Consider the following 19,429-nt stretch of genomic DNA (forward strand, 5'->3'; position numbering starts at 1 on the left):
AAAAAAGGCTTGAGAACAATATATTTCCTCACTGACAGGTAACAACACTACTTTGATTTTACCTACTTTGATTAGAGAACTTGACAGGATTCCTAAGCTGCCGTAATACAAATTGTTCTCCTGGGTTAAAACTGCCAGTTCATATTCATCTAGGAAAGACCAACAAGATGGAACGAAATTGAAATGAGGTTGTTTCAATGGACAAAAATAGAAAAAATAGAAGAGGTTTATTATAATTTTTTTAAGAGACAGAGAGTGAGCGGGGGTGGGGGCAGGGAGAGAGAGGGAGAGAGAGAATCCCAAGCAGGCTCCACGCTCAGCATGGAACCCGATGCAGGGCTCGATCTCATGACCCTGAAATCATGACACAAGCCAAAATCAAGAGTCAGACGCTTAAGCAACTAAGCCACCCAGGTGCCCCAAGGGACTTTAACTGTACTTGGAATTTTTTTTTTTAATTCTTTAAAGGACCATGCACTACTGGTTTAATTATAAGAGCATTTTATAACACGGATTTCTGTAACTCTAAGTTAACTTTAAACAGCTGCAGGGACACAGACGGTAGGATGTTATGGGATGATCAGCAAACAGGGGAGACACTGACTTAGCACCCAAGTGACCCCCCCAGTGTGTCTCACTCTCTGCCTCTAAGTTTGCAGCTCGGGAGCTGTGTGAGGAGAAACACTAGTCAGGAGAAGCTCATCTTTGGGGATAGCAGCGGGACAACAATGGAGCAGCAAAGAAATCCTGAGATGCTATTTGTGATGGCTTGAAATGGGTCCCTTCCAAAAAAAGGTATGTAACAGTCCTAATCCCCAGGACCTCAGAATGTGACTGTATTTGGAGATCGGGTCTTTAAAGAGGTGCTAAGTTAAAATGAGGCCATCGGGGTAGGTCCGAATCCAGGAGGACTTGTGTCCTTGTAAAAAGGGGAGGAATTTGGACACAACCGCGCACAAAGGGATCGCAGTGTGGAGACACGGGGTGGGGGGCGGGGTGCAGCTATCTATAAGCCAAGGAGACAGACCTGGGGCAGATCCTTCCCTGGAGCCTATGCCCGGAGCGCGGCGCTGCTGACACTTGATTTCAGGACCGTCTGTCGTTCTATGGCCCCCAGTGCGTGGGCATTGGCTGCAGCGGCCCCTGGAAGCCAACACCCCATCCCCTCCTACCTCACGGTGCAAGAGGACAGAAGTTTATGCCGAGAATTGTTCTCAAATATGCGATAATCATGTCTGGGTTTGGGTTTAGGTTGGTCTGGTTTGGTTTTGGCTGGACGGGGTCTAGCGGGTCAGTGGTTAGCAAGCCCGGGAGAAGGCACTTCTAGAAAACTACCCATAGGCAGGGCACGCACTGGCAGCAACGCTGTGGATGGTGATGTTGGCTTCGGAAATGGATGAATACAAGGTGTTCGGTCCCTCTCGCACATGGACAGGGTAGACGAGCTGACCTGTGAGACGACACAGCGGAGTCACGAGGAAAGGGACCCCCCACTGCTGACATGCAGAGCGATTCCGCCGCCTGCCCAGTCCTTGGTGAGGGACTCAAATGATGCCTGGTGGGGGAAAACACAGCACCGGGGCGCAGGGCAGAAGGCGCCTGGGTTCCAGAAAACCAACCCCGTGCGCCCCCATGGGACAGGAACGCGGCACATCGCTGCGGAGCTCACGAGAAAGGCTGTCTCATTGCAGGAGGCGTGGACGTCCTGGAATGCCTTTCACTGTATGCGTAACATATGTAAGGAAGGAGAGCTTCTCCAACGAGCTCTCCAAACGGACAGGCCAGCCCTGAGCCCTTCTCTTGCTCGGGGGTAGGGGGGTGGGAGAGGGCGGGGGAGTAGGGGGGGAATCGATGGTGTTCAGGACGCCTGGCTGGTGCTCAGAGTGGGTGGTCTTGCAGACACACCTGTGCCCAGGGGTCCCCGACGGTACCCCTTTCCTCCTGGGGGGGGGGCTGCCTTCTGCTTCTTGTCTCATGCTTGCTGGCTGACATCGCTGGGATTCCTCAGCTAGGCCAGCGGGAGGAGCTGTGCTGTTTCCGCGTTCTCTCTGGCCAGGGGAAGTCCAAGTGGGCAGCCCTGAGCCAGGTCCCAGAGACGCAGACCTTGGTGCCAAAACAAGGCTTGTGGTTCTTGGAGGGAAGACTTGGACTCTGCCCTAGGTGACCGGTGGATGACTTTCAGACCCTGCCCATGTGGCCCTAAGAACTCCAGGGGGCAGGAAACGGCGGGGGGGGGGGGGGATAGGACACAGCCAGGACTGCCATCCAGAATGGGCGGGTCCCCGTCTGTGGGAGGTAGGAGAGAGAAGAGCTAGCGGGACACCCAGAGCCTGGGCCTGGCTCACCTGAGTTTCTGGAGACCAACAGGCTCTTCTCGAACCAGAAGATGAGAATGCCTTTCTGGCCTGGGGTGATGAGGATGCCCAGGGTTCCGTTGTAGTCGAAGGGCAGCCCAAAACTGCTGTTCAGGGGGTGTTCTGAGTAACCGAACCGAGCCTGAGAGGAAAGATGACGGAATTTGGGAGAAGACATCACGGGCTCAGCGGTAGCAGGGGTCCAAGAGTTTGCGGCTTTGCTGTAGAGACTTCCTTCAGACCTTATAATCTGGGCTGGTGTTCTCAGCTTGGGGCAGCCCTGCCCTCAGGGGACACTGGACGATGTCCCCAGGGAGATAGGAGGGGATGTCAGGACTGGGGGTGCTTCCAGGATGGCGTGGGGTGGGGGGCTTCTCCACACCCCACAGTGCGTGGGATGGCCCCCAGACACAGAACTCGTCCTCGTTCAATGCGCACAGTGGGAGGCTGAGAAGCCCTGTCCTCTCCTTCTGGGCTGCCAGACACACGGCGCCCAGGGCAGGATGGATGGCGCTGGACCCCCAATGAGGCCACCTCCCGGACACGGCAGTGGGGAAAGATGGATGGATAGTTAGGGGGCACCTCAATGGACCTTAGGCTAGGAATGTAAACGTGCAGGGAGCGGACCTCTGGAGCCTGCAGCGCATTTGCTCCGCACCCCCGTCCCAGGTGTGGTGGACACGCCAGCCAAAGCCCACAGTGGGTCTGCCCACCCTCCCAGTGTGGACACACGCCAGCCAAGGCCTGTGGGATTGCGGGTGGGCAGCCTGAGAAATCGTGCGTAGGTGGTAACCCTGGACTCTGCCGTCACTCGGGAGCAGAGCAGGGCCCCGGCACTTGATGCTAATGAGAGCACTCTGGGCAGGGACTATGCTACTGAAACACTCTGGGAGGGGATGGGACCCAGCATGTGGTCAGAGGGTGGGGACTTCCACCCCAGAGGTCAGCCCAACCTCCCGAAGCTTCCTGACAGCTGGGCTCCCCTGAGCCCCCAGAACAGCACATCCCACCTATGCAGGGTGCAATACCGTACTTAACCTTTTTCTGCCTTAATAGTTTTTCTTCAAATGCAGTTTACATGGACTGACTCCTCTACTTAACTTAGTCTTATTCTAAATAACGATACCCGTGAGGTCACAGGTATCAGGTACTGAACTTCCAGATACCCATGAAAATAATCATTAACAAAGAGTTCAGTGTGAAGCATTTAACACAGTCTTGTGCATTGTCAGCGAAAGTACACTGCACTTTGTATCTTATCCTTAGTGTTCAGCACAGTGCTTAGCCCCTCTAGACACTACTTAAATACTGCCAAGTGCATGACTGAATGAGCAGATGAAACAGGGAGGAGGGTGGTAGTTTGTGAGTGGGAAGATAGGCGCGTGGGTGAATAGGTAGGTGACTAGGTAGGTGAATTGCTGAGTAGGTAGGTGCACAGGTAGGTGGGTGAATGGATGGATAAGTAGGTAAGTGGATGGAGGGAAGGTCGAGGGAGGAATGGATGGACAGATGGATAAGTAGGTCCGATAGGAGGGTGGGTGGGTGGATGGATGGATGGTTGGTTGGATGGATGGATGGATGGATGGATGGTTGGTTGGTTGGATGGATGGATGGATGGTTGGTTGGTTGGATGGGTGGATGGATGGATGGTAGGTTGGTAAGGTAGATGGATACATGGATGGACAGGTGAATGAAAAGCTAGATGGATTTCAGATATGAAAATCCAAGTGTCTCAGTCTTTTTTTTTTTAAGATTTTATTTATTTATTTGTCAGAGAGAGAGGGAGCACAGGCAGACAGAGAGGCAGGCAGAGGCAGAGGGAGAAGCAGGCTCCCTGCCGAGCAAGGAGCCCGATGTGGGACTCGATCCCAGAACGCTGGGATCATGACCTGAGCCGAAGGCAGCTGCTTAACCAACTGAGCCACCCAGGCGTCCCCCAAGTGTCTCAGTCTTAACAAAAACCTGGCTGGGGGCAACAGTCCCTTAAATCATTCTTCCTAGTCCAAAGTGACTCACCTTTCCTTGATCAATGAGAAGCAGCCCAACCTGCGACACGGAGTGAAAGTAGAAGGTCCCACCCAAAGACCCAACTAGTTCTGCCTATAAAACAAACACACAAAAAAATCACACATGAATAAATCATTAATGCATTTGATTTTCACTCCAGATTACCTCATAAGCTAAAATGAAGCAAAGCTTTTTTTTTTTGTTATGATATATTTCCCCTCTATGGAAATGTAGCATGTAGGATAGAACCTTGAATGAAGATAGCTTTTTTTGGGGGGGGTTGTTGGAGGAAGTGGTGTGGACCCAGACTGTTAGATGGTTGTCTAAATCCTTCACTCCTGCTTTGGTTCCTCATACCTGATTTTGAATGGTCAGCAAAGCATCCAGAAGCCAAGTGGGAGCATAAGACCAAGGGCCCTATCCTCGGGACAGTGGGACAGCCCAGCTAACTGTCTCCAGAAATCTTTCAGGTAAGAGAGAGAGAAAGACTACTATTTTATTTAAGCCTCTTAGGTTATCGTGGGGAGTTTTCTATTATAAACAGCACCATGAACTGAACTGTCTCTCCCCCAGTTGTGTGTGGGGGGGACACACAAACATTCAAACTAGCATCATCAATGGGACGGTCCTTAGAGGTGGGGCCTTTGGGAGCTAAGTGGGTTTAGATGAGACCATGAGAGTGGGCCCCAAGGATGGGGTTAGTGTCTTTATAAGAAGAGACAGCAGAGCGCCAGGGCAAGAATTCCCATTGGAAGGGGCGCCTGGGTGGCTCAGTCAGTAAAGAATCTGCCTTGGGCTCAGGTCATGATTGCAGGGTCCTACTCAGCGAAGAGTCTGCTTCTCCCTCTCCCTTTGCCCCTCTCCCACTCATGCTCTCTGTCTCTGTCTCTCTCTCAAATAAATAAATAAATAAATAAATAAATAAAATCTTTAAAAAAAGAGAGAGAGAGAGGGAGGGAGAGAGAGAGACCAAGCATTCTCCCTTCTTCATGTGAGGACACAGTATGGAGATAGCCATCTGTGAGTCAGGAAGTGAGCCCTCACCAGGAGCTCAATCAGCCATCATCTTGATCTTGGGTTTTCCATCCTCCAGAACTGTGAAAAATAAATGTCTGCTGTTTACGTCACCTAATCTGTGGTGTCTATTAGGGTGGCCTGAGGTGACCCAAGACATAGAGTCAACCCATCCCAACTGGAACAGGTTGCTGGACTTCCCAGCCCATCACCTCCCTACCAGATGCCCCAACTCCTTCCCTGCTGGCAGAACTCCCAAGGAGATGAATCAGGAACGTCAGCCTTCTGGCCTTGAAAAGAATAGTAACCGCCCTCCCTGCCACACACACACACACACACACACATATGCAAAGAGCAGGACTATTGTATTAATAATTGGTGTTTGAGTGAAGGGGCATCAAAGAGGAGAGTAAACGTCACACAGAAGGGAGAAGTGCATTTGTAGTTGTACTTGGGATGGTTGTGTTGTGTTGAGTGGAATGAAGACCTCGTTAACATCTCTATTTGGAGGTTAAGGGCGGTTGAAGGAGATGCATATAGGCGCCAGGCTGACAAGAGGTGGACTTGGGTTGGTTCATTTTATGTGTCAGCCAGACTGAGCTAAGGTATGCCCAGGTAGGTGATAAAACATTCTCTCTGGGTGTGTCTGGGAGGGTGATCCTGGAAGAGATTTGCATTTAATTTAGTTTAGACCCAATAAAGATCACTCTCACCTATGTAGTCGGGCATCACCCAATCTGTTGGGGGCCCTCATAGAACAAAGAGGAGGAGGAAAGGTGAATTTGGTCTCTCTTCTCGAGCTGGGGTGTCCTGTCCATCTTCTGCCCTCAAACATCAGAGTTTCTGGTTCATGCGCCTTCGGATGCTGGGACTTCTACCAGTGGTTCCCAGGTCCTCAGGCCTTTGTCTTCAGACTGAGCTATGCTACCAGGCTTCCTGGTTCCCCAGCTCACAGATGGCAGACTGTGGGGCTTCTCTGCCCCCTTAAGCATGTGAGCTGATTCTTACTGTCTATCTACCTACCTACATCAGTTTTTTAGTGATGATCAATTCCAACTGAGCACAGATGTTAAGTCCTTCAAGCCTAATTTTGAATGCAAACATGGGGTCAGTTAGGTTCTAGGCTCCCTTTGGCTTCCTGGGCAGGGCAGAGAAACTGCATTCAGAACACGGTCAGAGCTGGAGAGCAGAGTAGGCTCCCTGCCTTGCTTTGCACATACTTTCCGAATGTTTGGGGGCAAAGCCACTCTCTGCCTTAGAACATAGCAACCTCATGCCCTTAGCTACCAAGGATCCTGTCCACTTGAGCTGTTCAGATCCCAGCTCTGCCAGGCTGTGTGGTAAAGGCCCCGCACCGCTCCATGCATTCACCCCTGTATCCGTGTCCTGGGGCTGCCCTGTGCTTGATGGCTTCAAACGACAAAAATGTACCATCACATTGGTGGAAGCCGGAGGTCTGAAATCAAGGTGTTGGCAGCGCTGGTTCCTCTGAGGAAGAAACCTCGCCATCCCTCTCTTCCAGCGTCTGGTGGTTGCCAGGAGTCCTCGGCAACTCCTGGCTTGCAGGTGTGGCCCTGCAATGTCTCCTGCAGCATCACAAGAACTTCTCTGTGTGCATCTCTCCATGTCCTCTCTTCTTAGAAGGACACCAGTCATTGGGTTGAGGACCCACCCCGATCCAGAATGATCTCAGCTTAAATTATTAAATCTGCAAAGACCCGATTTCCAAGTTGGGTTATGTGCTGTGGTTCTGGATGAATATACTTTGGGGAGGGGAGGAACTGAGCCAGGACTGTTCTGTCCTCTGTATAACTGGGATGTTGATGGTACCCGATGGTACTGAGTTTTGGGTGGACCTGGGGTTAAGTGCAGACTTTACTGTGGCCACAGCTTTGTTTACATGAGTATTCCAGAAGCCATCCAATGCCCTAACACCTTTTGAAACCCTTCCTAACTTCCTACTCTCCCTAGCCAGCTCCTTTGACCTGAATTGTTCCCTACTCTCTTCAGCCCATCAGACTCTTCAAAAGAGAAAAGCTCTTGCTCACCCAGGGATTGCTAATGACTCCTACCATGCAGGACATAAATATATATTTATTATTTTGCTGTTCATTTTTTTTTTACCAAATTGAACATACCTGTCTTTCATAGGCAAACTTCTGAAATTTGTATCCCCGGGTGTTTGAGAAATATATAGTTGTCTGAGATATCTGATCTCCGTACAAATAAGCAAAAACTGAATTACTCATATCCTGGAAGAAAGCACACATTCAAAAGGAGATAGAGGGTTAGGGTTGTTGGGGAAATGTTCTTTAAGGGTACAAGCTTGCAACTGGTAGATAAATAAGTTTGAGAGATCTGATACACAGCATAGTGATTACAGACAACAACTCTGTATTATACGTTTCAAAGTTGCTAAGAGACTAGATCTTAATTGTTCTCACCACAAAAAGGAAAAACAAAGATCATGTGATGGCGGTATTAGTTAATGCTATGGTGGTCAATCACATTGTAACATATAAATGTATCAAGTAAACACACTGTATACCTTAAATGTCTACATTGTTGTATTTCAATTATATCTCAGTTTTTAAAAAAAGGAGATAGATGCCCATGATCATGCTCCTGGGCATTTAACCCAGAGATGAAAACTTATGTGCAGACACAAATGAATGTTCATTGCAGCTTTACTCGTAATAACCAAAAAGTGGAAACAACCAGATACACTCCATGGACTATTACTTGACAACAAAGGGGAATGGAATAGATACACGCAATGAGTGGGAGGAGTCTCCAACCAGTGGGAGGAGTCTCCAGTGTGGACAAAAGCTAATTCCCCAGAGTTAAATGTTGTAGGAGCCCTGGTAGAAAATATTCTTGAAATGATGAGATTATAGAGATGGAGAACGGGTTAGTTCTTGCCAGGGGTTAGGGACCATGGGGCAGGGATGTAGGGAGAGCTTTGGGCTGGTGGAAGAGTCTAGTATTTCGCAGGGTGTAATCTTTCTGTGACTTCACACATAGATAAATGGCACAGAATTAGATGCACACAGATATTTCCATGTCAGCTTCCCGGTTGTAGTTTTTTACTACAGTTACATAAGGTGGAACCATTGGTGGGATCATTGGTGAAGGGCACGTGGGACGTCCTGCAGGGTCTATAATCATTTCAAAACAACAAGTTTAAAAAAGGAAGGTAGGCGGGTATATTCCTAGGGTGTCAGCCAGGTGATCCCGTATCTCAGGTCCTCTCTGAACCCTGGGGCAGGGACCCTGCCCATGTCCATTATGGAACCTGATGCCCCAGCTGTCATGTCTCTATTTTCATTCATAATCATCTATGAATAATAAAAAGAATGGCAGGCTCCACACCATATACTCACCACACAAAATGGATGTCTGCTGTAACAACAGTTGTCACCAGAAACATGTGAAACAGGGCGTTCTATACCTAAAAGGACAAGATCATTTTTAAAAACATGAGCTTCTGGGGTGCCTGGCTGGCTCAGTTGGTGGAACATCCAACTCTTGATCTCAGGGTTGTGAGTTCGAGCCCCACGTTGGGTGTGGAGCCTACTCTTTAAAAACAAACAAACAAATAAACCATGACCTCCATAAATTTCAGAGAAAAGGGTAGAGCAGGGTTTCTCAACCTTGACACTACTGACATTTGGAGCCAGATGGTTCTCGGTTGTGGGGCCGTCCTGTGTGTATGGTACTCTGTCCTGCAGCAACTTTGTCTCTGCTGACTCGATGCCAGAATGGCACCCTCCCCCAGTCTTAACAACTAAAACTATCTTCAAACATTGCCAAGGGGGACATACCTGTTACATGTGAGAACCACTGGTTTTGCAGACACTCTTAGGACCCTGCCAAAATGGCGGGAAGGGCTCCTTTCTCTTAGCTCCTTTCTCCTTCTCTTAGGGAGGCATTCTTTGATTCTATTGTAAAAGCAGAAGTTTCAGCTCCAAAGAAAATATGCATGTGGCCCACAAGACAGAGAAAGGTGCTCTCGGCATCACCGATCATCAGGGAAATGCAAAGCAAAACCCCAGTGAGATGGCACGCCCATGTATTGGGATGGTTATTATCAAAGAATCAGAAATCAAGTGTTGGCGAGGATGGGGAGCTTAGGAGCCTCGTGCACTGTTGGTGGGAATGTAAATGGGTGCATGTGGTGTGGGAGACAGGATGACAGCTCCTCAAGAAACTGAAAATAGAAATCTGGCAGTCCCACTTCTGGGTAGACCTACCACTCCCAAGATTCGAAAGCAGAGACTAAAAAAGATATTTGCATGCCCGTGTTCAAGGCGGGATTATTCACAATCACTACAACGTGGAAGCAACCCAGGTGTCCGTTGACAGATAATGAATGGATGAGCACAAATGTCATGCAGACACACAGTGGAATATTATTTGGCCTTAAAAAGGAAGGACATAGGGCGCCTGGGTGGCTCAGTGGGTTAAGCCGCTGCCTTCGGCTCAGGTCATGATCTCAGGGTCCTGGGATCGAGTCCCGCATCGGGCTCTCTGCTCAGCAGGGAGCCTGCTTCCCTCTCTCTCTCTCTGCCTGCCTCTCTGCCTGCTTGTGATCTCTCTCTGTCAAATAAATAAATAAAATCTTAAAAAATAAATAAATAAATAAATAAATTCGATCCTCAAACACTTTAAAAAAAAAAAAAAAAAGGAAGGACATACTGATACCTCCTGCAGCCTGGATGGACCTTGAGGATATCGTGCTCAGTGAGAGGAGCCAGGCCCGAGGACACACCCTGCATGAGTCTACTTGTATGAGCCCCATCCACAGAGACAGAGGGTAGATGTAGGAGCTAAGCTGGGTCAGGGGGTGGGGAGTCAGCCCTTTGGATGCTGTTGAAGAAAGCGATGGAGAGAAGAGGAAGACGAGAGGCTGGACCGACTGGCATTATGAGGAGCCCTTATGGTCCCTCAATACTTAAAACATGGAGTTTCCAGATGGCCCAGCAATTCTACTCCTAGGTTAGGTTACTCCAGAGAACTGGAAACTTGCATCCACATGCAGACTTGTACAGGAATAGGCATCGAAGCCCTATCGCACAATGGCTCAAAGGATGAAGCAAGCCAAGTGTCCAGCAGCTAATGAATGGATAAAAGTGGTTCATCCACACAGTGGAATATTATTCAGCCTTAAAAAGGAGCAAGCCGCTGACACACGCGAAAATGGGAAGGAAGCTCAGAAACACAATACTCGGAGAGAGAAGCCAGACACACAAAAAAAAGCCACAAAGTCTGTGATTCCATGCGTGTAAAACGTGCTGAAAAGGCACGTCCATGGAGACAGAAAGTGGCTGTGGGGTTGCCAGGGGCTGGGGAGGGCTGGGAAGGGACTGCTGATGGGGAAGGTCTTTCTCCTTGGGGTGACGGAATGTTCCAAAACTAGATAGCAGTGATGGGGCACAACATTGGGAATGTACTAAATGTCACTGAATTGTGCACTTTAAAATGGTTAAAATGGTCAGTTTTATGTGGCTTTTATGCTCCCTTCCCCCCTCCAAAATGAGAAAGGCATGAAATGTGAGAGAGAAAAGAAGGGATGCCGGAGGGGGTAGAGAGGCTGGCAGGGCAGCAAGGCAAGAGCCAGCTCAGGGGTGAATTTTGGAGGCAGGGAGGTAGGGGGAAGCAGGGAGGGCTGTGCAGCTGTTTGGCTCCAGGCAGTAAGTTCTGCAAGGAATGGATGGACTCGTGTTTCAGAGGCAGCTGGGTGTTTGATTTGGATGTGACAGTTGATCACGTGGCCCCCAGACTGGTCAGAGCAGGTTTCTGGGGCTTGTTTCTACAGTCCCTGAGGGAGGCCCGGGGTCCCAGCTCCATCTGGGTTAGATACATTCTGTACCCGCCCAGCCGCCGCGCATCATTCACTCAGAATCCCCAGGTCACCTTGTTGCTGAGGGCCAAATCCCAGCGCAGTAATGAGAAGTCAGACGGGGGCCCAACCAGTGTGTGGCTCTTCTGCTCTGCTTCTCTGTCCCTCCCAGGGGCTGTCAGCCCCTCTCCAGCCAGGGCTCAGCAAGCACCTGGCAGGCACTGCACTGGCTGGATAAGGTTCCCTCTCATGGGGGCCACAGTCTTTCACCAAAACTAATATAAGTGAAGCAAAAGAATAACACATGGCAAGATGGTGATCTACCAACCCTTATGGCTCTCAACTGAGGAGATTTTGACTCCCGGGGGACACTGGGTGATGTCTGGGGACGTGTGTGGTGTCAGGACATGGCAGGGGGGGCGCACTCCTGGCAGGGGGTGGATGGGGCCAGAGATGCTGCCCCACATCCCCACGGTGCCCAGGGTGGCCCCCCAACAGCCCCCACAGAGAACGACCTGGCTTTAAATGTCAGCAGTGCTGGGGCTGAGAAACCGTGAACTGACTTCTTGCCTGTCCTCTCCTTGTTAAATTTTTTTAAAGATTTATTTAAGAGAGAGAGAGAGCAGGAGAGTAGGGAGGAACAGAGGGAAAGGGAGAAGCAGACTCCGTGTTGAGTGTGGACCCCAACATAGGGCCCGATCTCTTGACCCTGACATCGTGACCAGAGCCACAATCAAAAGTCAGACGCCGAACCATCTGAGCCACCCAGGCACCCCAAACTGACCTCTTCCTCATCACAACGGGTACCCAACCATCCCTCTTCCCTAAAGAATGGCATCTCCCTTCTCTTCCTTCTTGACCTCCTCCCCTCGCCTCCTGCAGGAGGGTTCTCTCCTTTCTCTGTCCTCATACAGCTTACCTTCTGTCCTGTTCCCTGTCCCTAATGGGCAGCAGGTGGGACTGAATATTCCCATCGCCCAGCCTTGTCACCGAGCACGTATGAGCCACTCTCGGCCCTCCTCGGTCCTCCGACACCCACCCTAACACAATTCCCGCCGGAGTCCCTCATTTACTCCAATCACGTCAGAGCAGGCTTTTGTGGTGTGTAACTACAATCCCCAACAGAAACCTGAGGTTCCCACCGTATGAGCAATTTTCATTTGAATTTTAAAGGACAAGGTAGTTGTCTAGGGGCTGAACATCCAGGGAGCAGCTTTGTTTCTAGTTCCCAAATTAATAAACCTGTTCTTGGATGTTGGCGGATTGCAAACAAAATAAGAAAAAATACAAAACACATATACCTAGAGATGTGTTCCAGGAATTTGCTTCATAGTCATAAATATAGACTTTTTGATTCACTACTAACACCAATACTGAGTCAGCAATATGTGCCGATGTTAATTCTGCTGTGCCAACCTGAAAATAACGACACAGGACATCAGGAAGTGCATCCTTTCTGACGGTTTGGAAACTAAGACGTCTAGATGCACATTTAGGAAATATGTGTGCCAATAAGTTGTTTGGTTCCTCGGTGTTGGGAACTGAATATTCTGGGCTCACCTGGGACAAAAACTGAGGGCTCAGAATTGGTGTTTGGTGCCCTCAGATACCTCCTTCCTCCTTATCAAAACGTTCTCTGAGGATAAAGCTTAAAGTGTAAATTATGAACGATGAACATAAGCAATAAATGTGTTGCTTTCAAGAGAAACACTGCTCTTTCAATAGATGGCAAAGCCTTCTTTAGTGGAGGGGCCAGCGGTAGAATTTCTCAAGATACTGAGAGGGTAAAGGTTTTTTCTGTTTTGGTTTAGGACAATTTAGGGAGGCCCTGAAATTAATGCATATAATCAATCTATTCATAATGCACAAACAGTTATAAGGAGCACTTCCAACAATTCTGCTTCAGTGAAAGAAAAAAAAAAAGCCTCTCTTAGTCGTGAGGGCAGAATACAATCAAGCCTTCTTCTGGCTTAGAAATTGCTCTCAATATCTTTTAGAGGTATTTTTTAATATAAGCCCCCAAACTAACAAAAACAGACCAGTGTGATATTTCCAACCTGTAACTTCTCCCCGAATGGTACTTATGTTGAGAATCCTTCAGATGGTTCAGTAAAATAACTACCTTCAGGGATGCAGGGATGGAAAGTGGAAGGAGACTACTTCGGAAATTATCCGTCGTGAAAAAGACTTGTCTTCTGAAAGACAATAAAAGAGTTCAATTAGGACAATTTCACACAAGAAAAGAAAAAGGATAATGTCAGACACTCTAAAAATGTTCTACTCAAACAAAATTCCTTTAAAAAAAAAACACATTTTATTTGAGAGAGAGAGAGAGAGAGAGAGTGTGTGTGTGTGTGTGTGTGAGCAGTGGGGAGAGGCAGAGGGAGAGAGAGAATCCCAAGCTGACTCCCCACTGAGCACAGAGCCAGACATGGGCCTCGACCTCACAATCCTGAGATCACAACCTGAGCCGAAATCAAGAATCAGATGTCCAGTTGACTGAGCCATCCAGGTGCACCCCCTCCTGCCCCTGCTTTTTAAAGACAAGGTTTGGGTTTTTTCTTTTTTAAGATTTTATTTATTTATTTGACAGACAGAAATCACAAGTAGGCAGAGGCAGGCAGAGAGAGAGAGGGAAGCAGGCTCCCTGCCGAGCAGAGAGCCCTAAACGGGGCTCGATCCCAGGACCCTGAGATCATGACCTTAGCCGAAGGCAAAGGCTTAACCCACTGAGCCACCCAGGCGTCCCCAAGGTTTGGGTTTTATCTATCTTTGCATGAGTAAACTTCTTTTTTTTTTTTTAAGATTTTATTTATTTATTTGACAGACAGAGATCACAAGTAGGCAGAGAAGCAGGCAGAGAGAGAGGAGGAAGCAGGCTCCCCAGCGAGCAGAGAGCCCGATGTGGGACTCGATCCCAGGACCCTGAGATCATGACCTGAGCCGAAGGCAGAGGCTTTAAACCACTGAGCCACCCTGGCACCCCTGCATGAGTAAACTTCTATAGACTGGGTATTTGACTTATTGAAATAATATTTTTAAAGTGTGACCATGCCACATATAAAATTATATAAAAAGTACTTTAAGCAACAGCTTGCCTTACTCAGGATGAACTTCAGCTTTGTCATTTATATGGTTCTGACCCCACTAAAGTAAAAGGTTTCAGGCCAGGAATCTGTATGCATGAAAGAAAAAATGTGTCCCCTCAGGGCAGGAAAGTTTTAAGAAGTGAAAGGCCATCCTTGGAGATGGTATACTGCCTCCTTATCCAGGTCTTTTTCTTCTGCCTCCTTCAGGAGGGTCTTATGGTTTTAGACAGAGAGGAACTGCGAGTTATTTCTTAGGTTTTAAAGTGTTTGTTGCTATTGGGAATGATGTTTCTCGTAACTAATTTTCTGAGTCGTCATGGCTAGCTTACAAGAGAGGTGTTGATGTTTTCAACGTCTGTGTTGTACTTGGCCCTCCGGCTGCACTCAGTTATTACTCCGAGGAGCTGACACTCTTGGTTTTGGCAAATGTTGACTCTTTCTTTCCAATGGGATTTTACATTTCATGTATTTATCTAGTCATACTGCATTGGCTGGGAACTCCAATACAAAGTAAATTAAGAGTGATATGATTCTCTGTTACTTTTACCTTTATGTTGTCTCTTTTACAGGGCTGAAAACATTCAGCAAATACATAGTCGACATCAAAACCAATAAAACATTGGAGGAGAAGGAACACTGAAGCACAAACCGAGGAATATTATTTTATTTGTTTATTTACTTTCAGGTTTTGTTTCTCTTACTCTCTTTTTTTTGAGTAGGGGCCGTGCCCAGTACAGAGTCCAGTGTGGGGCTTGAGCACATGACACGGAAGCTGAGACCTGATCTAAAGTCAAGAATCAGATGCTTAATGGACTGAGCCAGGCAGGTGCCCTTGGGTTTTGTTTCTGTTTTAGAATCTGTCACTGAGGTTTGTTTTGTTTTGGGTTTTGTTTTGTTTTCTCTTCTTTTCTTTATTTAAAATTTTTAAAAGATTTTATTTATTTACTTGTCAGAGAGTGAGAGAGAGCCCACACAAGCAGGGGGAGGAGCAGGCAGAGGGAGAAGCAGGCTCCCCACTGAGTAGGGAGCCGGATGTGGGACTTGATCCCAGGACTCTGGGATCACGACCTGAACCAAAGGCAGACACTTAACTGACTGAGACACCCAGGCCTCCCTTTGCTTTTTAAGAGAAAGAGAGAGTGTGCTCGAGCGAGCCAGGGGGGGAAGGGGGTGTTGTTGGGGAGGAGGGGCAGAGGGAGAGGAAGAGAGAGAATGCCAAGCAGGCTCTACGCCTAGCACAGGACTTCATCTCATGACCCTGAGATATGACCTGAGGCAAAATTGAGTCAGATACTTAACCAACTGAGCCGCCCAGGTGCTCCTAAGTATTCTAAACAAAAGTTTTCTGAACTACTATAAGGTTTTCACCTATTTTGACCTTTTTGTTTTTTAAAACAAACTCTAATTCATTCATGCATTTGGTACCCCTTTGTTGGATACCAGGCTCTGATGCCCAAACACTGTTTTTACCTACAAGACCTTCTTTAGGTCACTAGGGAAAAAAATATAAAGAAACAAGTTTGGGGTTGAAATAAATATATAATGGTTCACTTTTTCAGGAACCTTAGCTATTAGAAACCTAGTTAAGAACCTAGAAGGAAGTAACCGCAAATTCAGCACATGCAAAATCAACAATTTTGTTCACAGGCTAAAGTTCAAATACCTTAGTAATACGCTTTCCTTCAAATTTTATTTGGTCTGGTTTTAGACACAACTTGAGCACAGTAAATCAGAGGCGCACCTGGGTGGCTCAGGCCGTCAAGCATCTCACTTTCGGTTTCGACTTAAGTGAGGATCTCAGAGTTGTGAGGCTCTGTGCGTCTCTCCCTTAAATAAATGAATCAAATCTTAAAAAACAAAAAGAAAAGGTTTGAAACAGTAAATTAGAAAGTAGGAGACTCCCAAGACAGTCTTGCAAAAGACTGGCATGTGGTCAACAAAATATGATGTCTGTAAACATGGGAAAGAAATAGGAAACATGTTTAAGTTAGATATATCGGGGCACCTGGGGGCTCAGTCATTGGGCGTCGGCCTTTGGCTCAGGTCTTTGGCTCAGAACCCTGGGATCAAGCCCCGCGTTGGCCTACCTGCTCAGCAGTAAGCCTGCTTCTCCCTCTCCCAATCACCCTGTTTGTATTCCCTCTCTCGCCATCCCTCTCTCTGTCGAATAAGCATTTTTTAAAATCTTTTAAAAAATTAGGCATATCATGATTTTATAGCAAAAGATAACAGCTAGCTCCAAAGGCAGTGGCTGCTGGTGTTAGCCAGGCCACACTCCTACTTAGAAAACTTGACTCGCTACCTATATCCTAAAGAATCAAGGGCAAGATTTCTAAACTGGCCTGCAGGGCGGTCCATTATCTGAACTCTACACATCTCCCTACCCTAGGGCTTCTTGCCCTCAGCACTATTGACCTTCCCCACTGTCATCCTGATGGACTGAAATCCTACCTGGGCTTCAACTAGTCCCTGATGCCCCTTCCTCCATGCAGCCTTCCTTGATTGCCCCCAAGCCCGCTCCTCCTCTGAACCACTAGATTTCATGTCTGACTCTCCTAACCCTATCTCCCTCCAATCCTGCCTCTCTGGTCTCTCACTGTGCTATAGCCCAGCCCCTCACTTGTGTCCTTCTGCTGTCTCACCTCTCTGCTACCTGTTTGTCACCCAACAATCAACAGTCATTTAAAAAAGAAGTTAGATTGCTTCACTCCTCTGCTTAATCTCTGGTGGCTTTCACTGAAATCCAAAGGTGTCACCACACCTTACAAAGCCCCACGTGATCTAATGTGGACATCTCCCTTCACTCCTTCCCCTCACTCATTGTCCTTGAGCTGTTCCTCCAAAAATCAAGCAAGGTCCTGCCTCAGGACCTTTGCTCATGCTGTCCCTCCCACCTGGAATGCTCTTCCCCCCTGACTGGAAAGGAAAGGACACTCCAGGGAGAGGTTCCAGATGGGACAAAGGGCTCAGGAAGCACATGCACGAGCAACATTTTAGGTTAACTGCCAAAAAATGGGGTCCTTGTGTCTGAGAATGTGTGTTGAACATTTTGACAGATTCTGCCAAACTGTCCAAACCCACTTAGCCTCATCCATGTTTGTCCTCATCCTCACCAGCGCTCCCGGCAGAAAAGTGACATTTTCATCACTGTAATAAGCATTAGAATGTCTCATTGCCAGAAGCTGTTGGAATCAGACCCTCTCTGACTCCAGCGTGCTGTGGGGATCAGGATTTCGTTTAAGCATGTTATGCTCTAAGCCGGGTGTCTGGCAAACTTTTCCTGTAAAGGGACAGAAAGGCCATAGTTTAGGGACCCCAGAGCCTCTGTCTGGACGGCTGAACTCTGCTCTTATAGCACAAATGCTTCTGTGGACAATTAAAACCTTATTATGGACATCAAAATTTGAATTCCACGTCATTTCACTGCCACAAAATACGGTTCTACTCTTGACTGCCTTTCAGTTGTATAAATATATAAAGACTATTCTTAACTTGCCAGCCACACACAGTCAGGTGGCAGGGCTGAATCTGGCCGGGGAGGCCACTGTCTGTGACTCCTGCTCTAAAGCAGAGGTGATGAGGGGACCATTCTGCTCCTGGGCTGTCCCACACGCTTGCCACGAGCTCCGCTGAGCGCTTGAAATGTGCTTCGTTTGCGTGGCTTCTACACTGCCTTTAATTTTAATCAACTGAAAATTCTAATTTTTTGAACTGCAGTACAACACACACAATATAAAATGTGTGTCTCACAATTTATTTTAATTGTGATAAAATACACATAAAATATGCCATTATAATTGTTTCTAATGTCCAGCTCAGCAGCGCGAAGCACACTCCCACTGTCCTGCAGCCACGCCCACCCTCTGACTCTAGAACTTTCCATCTCCCCACACGGAGACTCTGTCCCTGTGAAGCACAGACTCCCCACCCCTGCCCTAGCCCTGGCTCCCACCATTTCCTGTCTCTGTGGACGGGACTCCTCTGGGGACCTCCAGGGAGTGGGGTCCTGTGGGACAGGTCCTTCTGGGTCTGGCTTATGTCATTGAGCATAACGTCCTCCAGGTTCATCCACATTGCTTGCACCAGGTACAGGAATGTCTTGGCTTCTGGAGAGAGTGACATAAACCTTGGACCTCTCCGCCCTTGCTTTTTCTCCTGTATGTACCACTGCTTTGTCAGCTGCTTCCCCACCCACGTGCCCTGACTTCTCTGTGACATTCCTCTGTCCTCCCTCGCTCCTGCCTTCCCTAGCTTCTTGGGTCTCCTGGGTTCCCATTTCCCTTTCTCTTCTCCCACATGCTCTGTATAATCAAGATTCACCAGAACCTCCGGCCGATGAACATGAGATCACTGGGTGACGGCCCACAGCCAGAACTAGCACTGACAGGTAGAAGACCTACTGTTCCCAGCTTTGACCTCACGTGTCCTCAATGCCTCACAAGCAGCAAGCCACCTCACATGGCCAACTCTCTCCCCCACCCTGTTCCTTTTTTTTTTTTTTTTAAAGATTTTATTTATTTATTTGACAGAGAGAGATCACAAGTAGGCAGAGAGGCAGGCAGAGAGAGAGAGAGGAGGAGGAAGCAGCCTCCCTGCTGAGCAGAGAGCCGGACACGGGACTCGATCCCAGGACCCTGAGATCATGACCTGAGCCGAAGGCAGCGGCTTAACCCACTGAGCCACCCAGGCGCCCTCCCCCGCCCTGTTCCTTACACCAGAAACTTGAGGGCCATCTTAGACGGCTCGCTCACCTCCGATCTCCACACCCCAGGAGAACTGACACATCCTGCCGTGTCTTCTCCTGTTTGTAGCCTTGCCTTCTGTTTAGACTTTAGCACATTGTTGTTTTGTTGTGTTTCTTGTTTTTTTGTTTGTTTGTTTGTTTTTGCCTGGGCTCTTGAAATCCTCCTGAACACAAACTGTGTAGCTCCCAACCCTCCACTGCCCTTAGGATGAGGAGTAAACATTTCAGTATGCTGTACACAGCTGGTTTCCTAACCTTGCACCCTGATGACCCCAAGTGCATGCTGGGCAGAGTATCCCCATTTCTTTGAATGCACCCCACCTCCATGATGGTTAATTATATCCAAGATCTGCGACAGGTGATACCATACCACACTGTA

General features: G+C 48.2%; 1 protein-coding gene across 1 annotated transcript in view; it reads right to left on the reverse strand.

Moving 5' to 3' along the window:
* Positions 1-19,429, reverse strand: part of CATSPERD (cation channel sperm associated auxiliary subunit delta) — a 47,542-nt gene that overhangs the window by 24,926 nt on the left and 3,187 nt on the right. Inside the window, exons 4-11 of the mRNA XM_044254459.1 lie at positions 13,340-13,412; positions 12,519-12,633; positions 8,759-8,826; positions 7,514-7,627; positions 4,371-4,454; positions 2,346-2,496; positions 1,355-1,450; positions 67-149 (exon numbers count right to left, since the gene is read on the reverse strand). Coding sequence (XP_044110394.1) covers positions 67-149; positions 1,355-1,450; positions 2,346-2,496; positions 4,371-4,454; positions 7,514-7,627; positions 8,759-8,826; positions 12,519-12,633; positions 13,340-13,412 — 784 coding nt within the window. The remainder of the gene's footprint in view (positions 1-66; positions 150-1,354; positions 1,451-2,345; positions 2,497-4,370; positions 4,455-7,513; positions 7,628-8,758; positions 8,827-12,518; positions 12,634-13,339; positions 13,413-19,429) is intronic.

Source organism: Neovison vison, chromosome 6, assembly GCF_020171115.1.
Source record: "Neovison vison isolate M4711 chromosome 6, ASM_NN_V1, whole genome shotgun sequence".
Classification (NCBI taxonomy): Eukaryota; Metazoa; Chordata; class Mammalia; order Carnivora; family Mustelidae; genus Neogale; species Neogale vison.